Raw genomic sequence first — 9,194 nt, 5'->3', positions numbered from 1 at the left:
AACAATGCCTACAGCAGTGTGTCCAGCATGGGCAGGGTGCAGGGAGTGGCCATGGCAAGAAGGGGCTGAGGGCCCACCAGCCACGAGGCACTGAGAACCCACTGGCAGCTCTGCCCACAGAGCCCTGCCCAGAGTCCCCCCACCTCCTTCCCCACCCCGGGAGCCAGGCCAGTGCCAGAACTGGGGCCACATGAGGTGTCCCTGGTGGTGGCTGGGGAGGCCGCTGCAGATGCAGGGCGGGGAACAGCCCGCCCAGACAGGCCTGGTGCTGGGCCTCCCTGCCGCTCCCAGGAGCTGAGGAAAACCAAGATGGGCTCGGCCCTCCCAGCATCTAAAGGCAAGACGGCGTGGGCTCGGGTGGAGCTGGGATCAAGGGTGGGAGAGGTGCTGGGAGACCAGCAGGCCTCAGCAGGCAGTTTCCAAGGACAAGAGAGGGAAAGGTACTGTCAGCAGGGCTAGGCAGGGGCTGACACAGCTCAAGCCCTTGACCCTGGACCCCAGGAGATCCAGGACCCTGCCCAGAAGAGCCTCAGGACCTGACACACTGGCCAGGGACACACTTGATGTCATCATTTTTATTCACTTTCTCTTTCTGAAAATAAGAGTAAACATACAATATATAGTCTCTATTTATATATATTAGACATCGTTACTGCAGGGCTCAAGAAAACCATCCTCAACCACTTGGAAGCAGTTTTTAATTCTGACATTTGGTGGAAGAGGAAAAAAGTGTCCGTGATTGCCAAAAGCAGAATCTTTCTTTATTATTAAACAGCAGTAACAGGAAAACCTAATGCTCTGTCAGACACAACTGAAGGAGGCCAGGAGGGGGGCAGCAGATGCTAAGGAGAAACCCCAGACAGGATGCACCACGCTCGCCCACATGCCCCACCTCTCAGCCGTGTCTCCGCTCCAGGAACCCTGGACACATCGAGGAATGTATCAGAGGCAGAGCTCCTCGCGGGCAAGAGGGGGAGCGGGCGGGTGTGTCTGCCAGGGGAGCAGGAGCCCAGGAGGGGCTCTGGGAGCTTCTGCATGGTCTTCCCCGAGCGGCTCAGTGCTCGGGAGGGTGGGGTTGTAGGCCCTGGGAGCCCCCAGGCCCTGACAGAGCAGCTCTCCTGGTACCCAGTGGACCCTCCACACATGCCAGGATGCCTGCCAGGGTCCATCCCAAGAGAGGGGCGGTGAGGAGGGCACCACCAAGAGAGACTAACACCACCCCAAGAGAGACTGGGGTAGGGGGCTTCCTGGGCTGGGAGCCGAGGAGGGAACTGTGTGCTCGCCCTCAGGTGCTGGGAAAAGCAAGAGAAGAACCCTGGATCTCCCCGTCCAGCTCTTGTGCCGCACTGGCTCCTTTGGTCCCCTCCTCACCTGATGCTAAACGTCAGCAGCAATGGAAAGAGGGGGGTCTCAAGCACGCGAGTATCCCGAGGACCCAGGCAGGCCCTACTGTCAGAACCAGGGAAGCCCGTGGGTGCCAGGAGCCTTGCCCGGCCCCTCCTGGGAGAAGGAGGTGCTGCCACCTCCCAGGGGGCTCCTTGACGCGGCTGGTGGAAGGCTGGAGCGGATGCTGGACGGGGCCTCAGTTCTTGAGGATGGTCTCATAGGCCTGGTACACGTGCTGGGACACCTCCGGTGCTCGGCACTTCAGGGATAGCTGCAGGGAGAGAGGGGTCGGGGGACAGGGAGCGCTCATTCCCGGAGCTCCTCTCCAGGGCTGGGAAGGAACAGGCGGGGAAGGCAGAGAAGAAGGGAACCAGATGGGAGAGGGTGGTGCGCACACGTGGCCTGGTGGCAGCAGCGGCTGGGGCAGCTGTGTGGTTTAGGTGAGGGGGCGGCCGCTGCAGCCAGCCGGGTGGGGACCAAATTTACTCGCAGCCCACATGCCTGCTGTCCGCCCACCACCATGGCCCTCTGCAGCGTGAATCACGAGCCCGAGGCTGCCAGGCAGTGCTGGCCGCACCCTGCAGAGCTGCCAGGCCCCCCACAGCCCATGGAGGGCAGAGGAGGTTTGGGGCCAGGAGGGAGGCCATGGGGACGCTGGGTGGTCTTTCTGGTTTCTTGCACAGGAAGCAGGCACATCAGACTTGGCTCGGCTCTAACTGTGGGAAGAGCCTGGAGAGCCCTGGCAGCGGAGACAAGCGCAGCCACCCCTCCTGCCAACATCACTGCTCTGAAGGGGGCCGTTGGGAAGGGGGAGGGGCACGTGGCGCTCTAGCAGTCAGGGTCCCAGTCTCCTCTGAAGGGCTCTGTGCACACTGACTGTGGGAAGTGAAGGCACCAGGCTGGGGAGCACAGGGCAGCCAATCCTCCTGCCTGCAGCCTGCATGCGTGTCTGCCCGGCTTTGGGGAGCAGCGGGGTGAGGCCAACTCGGGAGAGCCGGGCCAAGAGATGGGGTGTGCGAGGTACAGCTGGGAGGATGGAGGGGAAGAGGAAGAGAAAAGCAATCCGCTAACCTCCAAGTCCTGCACCACGGGCACCAGCAGGGAAGGTGGACATGCAGCAACCGAACACAGGGAGACGGAAATTACCACCACCGAAGCCACCGCCGAGGCCCCACCCGACCTCTGCGCCCACACCACCAGCGGAGCCCAGGGAGCAGTCTCTGGAGGGTCATGCCTGCCCGAGACTTGGGTGCAGGGAGAAGCAAAGTCTGGACTCTCTGGGGCCTGGAACAGCGGCTTGGCCTCTGGGAAGGCACGTCCTGACTGAGGTCTGACTCAAAGGTCAGGAAGGATGAGTTGCTCAGAATCTACGTCCTCCCAGGAGGACACTCAGGTGGGGAAGAGCCGGAGGGCCAGGGCCGGCGCCCAGCGGAGCCACTTCCCAGTCAGACGGGACTTGGGCCAACTGGGCCACCTCACAGGGCCCAATTTTACAGAATCTTCTGGTCCAACTCACTGTTCTGAGACCCAATTTGGTGTCTTATCTGAGAAACTAGATGGGACTGAGTTGAAAGCTTTCTAAGGTCAGAATTCTGATGATCCTCCAATGCCAGGCTCAAAGGGATCCCAGCTCAGCTGGGCTAGAGTGCCCCCCGATCAGGGCCGACCCCTGGCCCGGGAAGGAGGGGAACGGGAGAGCCTGCCCAGATAGGAAGGCAGAGGCCCCATGGCAAGCAGGCAGGAGCGGGGGCCCTCACCATGAAGCTGGGGTTGCCGGGCTGGATGCGCAGCTCCGCCAGCACCCAGATGCCATTGGTCAGCTTGAGGGACTGGTAAAGCATGTCCTGGCCCTCCACGTTCCTCTTGGCGATGGTGAAGATGTTGCTGCTCTGCAGCCTACTGCTCACGGCCTCTGGGGGTCAGAAGGCCCCCAGTCAGAGATGGGGAGGCCTGGGGCACAGGCGAGGGGCAGCATGGAGTGGGGGCGGGGCTCAGGAGTCCTACCCGCATTCAGGGGGCAGTCTCTGATCTGGAACTGGGCTTCGTTCTCATTGGGAATGTCCTTCCACGTGGCCAGGAACATCTGCCGGTCTGAAGGGGTAGAGGTGGGATCCTGATACACCTTTGGTCCCGCTCAGTAACCCTCAGCAGGAAGTGGGTCGGGGGGCAGTGCCACCTTGCAGCTGAGGACAGGACTGGCTCTGCCACAGCCCCTCCTGCTTCCCTGAGCAAACCCTGAGCTCTGTGAGGGTGGCCACTTGTGCTGTTCCCAAAAGACCCAGGGTTCCTGCCTCTGGGCCTCGAAGCTCTCCCCACTACCACCCACATCCGACCTCCTGCTGCTCTGGAGCCGAGCACCCTGCTCATTAGTCACAGCGGTGTTACAGAGCTTCTGATGTGACAGAGGTGTCGTGGGCAAAGTGCTCCATGCCCTCTGGGTGCTGGGATGAGTCTTCCCAGGGGTTCCAGCTGGGGCACAGGGGATGGGCATCAGGTGTGACACATGGCCGAGGCTCCCTGCCTTGGGGGGCCCATGCGACGACTGTCTAGAGGCTGCAGGCAAGACTGAGGGGCAGAGCTGGCCAGATAAGACCCTGGGGGCCCCGGTGAAGTTGTGACCCTCACTCCAGGCTCTGCAGGGGAGCCGGTGACTCATGGACTCTATCGTGGGGCAAAGCCAATCCATCTGTTCTAGGGATCCCAGGGGCACCCTCATGACTCACCCATCTTCCCATCCTCCACAAAGAGGATGTGCAGCGGGTACAAGGTGCTGAAGTAGAAGACGTCAATGTTGTTCTTTATGGCCACCTAGGAACAAGGGGGTCCCCGATTAGTCCCTGATGCTCGACACCCTAAGGCCCCAGGAAGTGCCTGCTCCCTGTGAGCCCACCTGAGCAGGTTCCCTCTCATGACTTCCCCGGAAGCCATGCCCAACACCCCCTCCCACCGGCCTCCCCCACTCCCCATCCCTGCCCCCAGTCTGTGTCCAAGGGCAAGATTCCACAGACAGCCCTTTGCCAGCACCAGCCCGGCCCCAGACGGTTCCCCCAGGCTCCTCCCCGGGGCAGGTGGGTAAGGACTGGGGTGCCAAGCCCTGCCTGGAACACACCTGGAGGTTGTTCAGAGGCTCCATCTTCATGACTGAGCCCACTGTGTTGAGAGGCAGGGAGATCTCCACAGTCTGGTTGGGGCTGAGTGGCGCATGGACCTGGAGGGGGGCGGCGGGGGCCAGGCCAAAGCTGGGGAGAGACAAGCCCCCGTGGGGGTGGCGGGGGAACAGGTGCTGACACAGGACAGGTAGGCTCCTGGGGCTCCGGAGCCTGGGCAGCAGCTGGCGAGAAGCCTCTCCATTGAGCCGGCCTCATCCCAGGCCCAGACCCAGGCCTGAAGGACAAGCTCCTGACCCCCACTCCCCACCCCTCAATGGCCACAGGAACAGGAAGAGAAATCTGGGACAGCTGAAGGCCTGAAGCCCATCTCTGTTCCTCTTTCTCCTCTGGGTGAGGCGCTGGGCAGGCCCAGGTAAGAGTGCCCCTGCCCTGCCCTCAAGGAGCTCCATTTAAAACCAGGGGAAAAAACAAAACAAAACAAACCAGGGAGCCTTTAAGCTTCTTTTAATTTGAAAACTCTGTGACTGCCCAACTCTCAGTGACCAACCTCCATCTCCCAGGAGGGATGTGACCATCCCAAACGAGACACTGGGTTTTACTGTCTGGGCCAGAACTGGCTAGATCATAAGATGGCCACAGAGATTCAGAAAAGCCCTGCTTCTTGGTATAGCAGCATGTGAGCAAATCAGGAGGATGCCCAAGAGCGTAAGAGACACTGGAGTGTTTCTGTGGCCTCTAGGGTCTCCCTGGTCTGACAGAGGGTCGGAAACCACTGGCCCACAGGCTCTCCCTGAGGAAACAGCCCCTTCAGTCAACTTCTTAGAGGCTCAGTTTGCTCATCACTAGAGCCGCTCAGGAAGAAGGATCATCAGGAGAGGCTGCTGGGGTCCCCCAGAGAGCCCTGGCCTACCTGGCCTGGTCCATGAAGACCCTGATGGTGCCAGACAGGAGAACTTCCCTGCTGACAGGGGACCTGGTAGGGGTTAGGAGCCTGGAGCAGCCACCATTCACAGAGGCCCTGTCTGGTGGTTTAATCCTGCCACATGGGGGAGGCTGGCGGGCAGGCCCACTCCCCATCCACCTTCTTAGAGACTCCTGAGACGGGAGCTGCTCAGATCTGGAGATTATGTCAGTAAAATGCCCCCGGGGCAGTGGGGGAAGGCAAAAATAAAGGGAGGTGCGCTGCCCCTCCACCTCATACTTTGGTGTCCACATAAAGAGGTTACTGTGGGGAAAAATCACTGCTTTAGAGAGTTTTGGCCTGAGCTGTGGTTGTGAGGAATATCCTCCTTCACCAGAAAGAGGCTCCAGGCCCACAGCCCTCAGCGCCTGCCTGCAGTCACCAGCATGGCCTCTCAGCAGGCTGGCCTCAGGGAGCTCACCTGTTGCGGTTGAACTGGATGGCGAAGTCGGTCATGACCTGCAAGGCCTTGTTGGTCAGCTGCAGGTCCATGGAGATGGACCCCACCTGGCGGGTGAAGGTGCCTGAGATCTCCAATCCTTTGGCCTTCATAGCTGGGAGCCAGACCTGCAGGGAAGACGATGGGAAGGGGGCTGGTGTTCACCATGTCCCCAACTCCATAGCCCACGTGAGGGTCCTTCCCCCACCCCCCTTCCCTCACACCTAAAGGGGCCTCTCAGATTGATCACACCTGCCTTTACCATCAGGGGACGACCATGTGAACCATGGGATGGGAGGAAGGCTCCTGCACAGCCTGCCCAGGACCCCCGAGCCGTGTGGCCACGTGCTGGAGCAGCGCAGGGCAGGGAGGAACCTGGTGTGCCCAAAGCTGAGCTGAGTCTCTGGAGGTCAGAGAAGGATGACTCAGAAGCAGGGCTGAGGAAAGCGATGAGACAAGCGGGCCCTGCCAGCCTCCTGACGAGCCAAGGAGAGTCGAGAGCCAAGGGCACTCTGGGCCTCAGCCAGAGCCTGAGGCCTCCCTGGCTGTCACAGCCTGCCCTATCTCACAGAAGGCAGGGCTGGCCTTTAATTGTACCAACTGGCCTGACCAAGGACAGTACTAAGAGCACCCCTCGCCTGGCAGGTCTTCTGCTGCTTGCTTGGCTGCCCTTGTCATCCGAGTCTCAGCTCAAGCCCACCTCCTCCTGGAAGCCTGCCCCCAGGTTCCTTCTCCAGGCTCCCGCTGCAGTGACGTTTTAGCAAATAAACTGTCTTCTCGGTCCCCAGACAGCTCTCTTCGAGGGGAGGGCTCTGCTTTTCTGTCTTTGCATCCTTGGCTCGGAGCCTGGTGTGAGATTGGTATGCAAGGAACGTTTGCTAAGCAACAGCATGAATTAAAAGCTCTGCCCATGAGGGACACCAGTGGGGGCCATCCTGTGGACGCGCAAATGCCTCTCAAGTTGCCATTCTCACCAGGACAGCTCACAGCCCCGCCCCAGGCCAGCTTCTCCAGGTGCCCTGTGTCAGTGAACGCCCCACTGTCTCTCAAGTCGCCAATGCCAGGAACCAGAGCATCTGGGCACCAGCCCTCAGCCCACCCATGACCCCCATGGTCATGCAGCTCAGGTCCTGTCAACACCACCTCCTCCCATCTGCCACCACGTTCTCTGCTCTCCCCTCTCCACAGGCACTGCTCGTGTCTGAGCCACCATCAGAGTTCCCCAGGTAAGATGGCAGCCACTCGCATAGCTGCCCAATTCTTCTATCCCCAATTTCCACAGCAGCCAAAGCCATCTTTTAAAATGCAAATCAGATCACAGCACCCTTGAACGCCCTCAATCCTGCAATGCTTCCACTGCCCACGGCCTCCGAGGCCTGGTGCCCTGCTCTCCCTGGGCTCTGGTCCTCACACACACACTGTTCCCTCTGCTTGGAAAGCATGCCCCACGCTAACCCCGTCCTAATTGCTAACTCTGATCATGCTTTGCTTCCCCCAGACAAATCTATGAGGGCAGAATCTCATGGCTTTAGCCATGAGCTGTGATTTGGCACACAGCATTCAGAGGGCTCCCACGGTGACTTCCCTGCTCCCTGCCCCTCCAAGGAACCTGGCTTCCTTTCCCAGGTTCTTGCAGAACTGGCTCTTTCTGGCACTGTCACCATCCTGACTGCCGAGGGTGGGGACCTCATCTCTCTTGGTCATTGTAGGTTCATGGAGTCTAGAACTGTCAGCATCCACTGGCCCAAGTGCTTGAGGAACTCCAAGTTCTTGTACAGAGAGCCTCATTCCCCTTGACCAGGAGGAGCGGGGAATGCACACAGGACAAACTATTCGAGGTAGTCACAGCGCTGTCAGGAAAATGTAGCCCGCACAGCCACTGCTTCTGGAGGGAGAGCACACCCACATCCCAGAACCCGCCTGTGACTACGGTAGCGGGAGGGAGAAAGTCCTGCCCATGTTGCAAGGACTCCTCCTCCAGGCAGCCTGCCCTGATTACTCCTAACCTGGAATCCCCTCACCTCTCCTTCCAGTTGGTACACTCATCTGGCCCTCCACTAAGACAAAGCAGTGATAATACCTGTTAAAATGAACCCAATGTAGAGGGCAAGCTCCTCGAGGGCCAGCTGATTCTGACAACCCCTGACATTAAGATAGGCACACTGAGGTTCTTAAACACTTTAAGATCACATAAGGGGGACCTCCCTGGTGGCGCAGTGGTTAAGAATCCGCCTGCCAATGCAGGGGACACGGGTTCGAGCCCTGGTCCGAGAAGATCCCACATGCTGCGGAGCAACTAAGCCCGTGAACCACAACTACTGAGCCTGGCTCTAGAGCCCGCAAACCACAACTACTGAAGCCCGCGCACCTAGAGCCCGTGCTGTGCAACAAGAGAAGCCACTGCAAAAAGAAGCCCTCACACCACAACGAAGAGTAGCCCCCGCTCACCACAACTAGAGAAAGCCTGTGCACAGCAATGAAGACCCAATGCAGCCAAAAATAAATGAAATTAAATCTTTAAAGAAAAACAAAAAGATCGCATAAGGGTTGGGGGCAGAGGCTTTGGTGCCACAGCCCTACATTTAGTTCCAGACTCTGTCACTTACCAGCTATGTGACCTTAGGAAAAAGCACTCAGATTTCTCAATTGCAAAAATGGGAATAACAGCATCATAAGGCTGCTGGGAGGACTTAGTGGGATGGTGGCCATGCCATGTTCATGCAGTACCCAGCACGGAAGTGTGTGGTTGCTAGCACTAGACTTGCCGTCTGCTGGGGGCCCCTCAGGCCCAGATCCTGCCAGGAATCCTGGCTGGGGACTCTGGCCACCACCACTGTGGTATAGTGGGCAGGGCAGGGCAGGTGCTGGCTCATAGCTCCCCAGTCATGAGGGAGATGTCCCTGTGCCCCTGAAGCCCTGCTGTGTCCTGCTTTGGCGAGGGGACCTTGGAATAGAGAGCGGCTCTGGCTGGGAATGAAGCGGCAGACATGATGTGTGACCTGAGTGTTGTGAGGGATCAGGCCACGTCTGTCCCCTCTGGCAGCTTCCTTGAGGCTAAAAGCCTGGCCCACACTGTGCTCTCCTTAGTGCCAGGCCCACATGTTCTCACACCCCGAACTCAGCTCTCCTTCCCTCACCCTGCCCCTTGCCCACTGTTCCAGCTGGAATCCCCCTCCCCACCAGCCCCATGTCCTGCCACGTCCTGCCATGCCTGCCTCCAGTCCAGCCTCCTTTCCACCCCTACAAGTGCCTTGCTGTCCGGCAGCCATTAGCCAACTCCTGCCAGTCTCCCCACCGG

General features: G+C 59.4%; 1 protein-coding gene and 1 non-coding gene across 5 annotated transcripts in view; both read right to left on the bottom strand.

Moving 5' to 3' along the window:
• Positions 1-568: 568 nt before the first annotated feature.
• Positions 569-9,194, bottom strand: part of AP1B1 (adaptor related protein complex 1 subunit beta 1) — a 53,361-nt gene continuing 44,735 nt past the window's right edge. For 3 of the 4 annotated variants that reach the window (XM_029225408.1, XM_029225423.1, XM_029225416.1), the window contains exons 16-22: positions 5,879-6,024; positions 4,496-4,625; positions 4,110-4,194; positions 3,391-3,477; positions 3,144-3,298; positions 2,458-2,466; positions 569-1,657 (exon numbers count right to left, since the gene is read on the bottom strand). In XM_029225408.1, coding sequence (XP_029081241.1) covers positions 1,583-1,657; positions 2,458-2,466; positions 3,144-3,298; positions 3,391-3,477; positions 4,110-4,194; positions 4,496-4,625; positions 5,879-6,024 — 687 coding nt within the window. In that variant the 3' untranslated portion in view covers positions 569-1,582. The remainder of the gene's footprint in view (positions 1,658-2,457; positions 2,467-3,143; positions 3,299-3,390; positions 3,478-4,109; positions 4,195-4,495; positions 4,626-5,878; positions 6,025-9,194) is intronic. The other variant, XM_029225432.1, reaches the window with a different exon arrangement.
• Positions 5,289-5,385, bottom strand: LOC114902249. The gene has a single exon (XR_003795426.1). It is a non-coding gene; the product is annotated as a small nucleolar RNA SNORD125 (small nucleolar RNA).

The sequence above is a fragment of the Monodon monoceros genome, unplaced genomic scaffold (assembly GCF_005190385.1).
Source record: "Monodon monoceros isolate NGI ecotype Baffin Bay Population unplaced genomic scaffold, NGI_Narwhal_1 Super_Scaffold_1, whole genome shotgun sequence".
Lineage (NCBI taxonomy): Eukaryota > Metazoa > Chordata > Mammalia > Artiodactyla > Monodontidae > Monodon > Monodon monoceros.
Note: the sequence above shows the minus strand (reverse complement) of the source record. Positions and strands in the feature narration are given on the sequence as shown.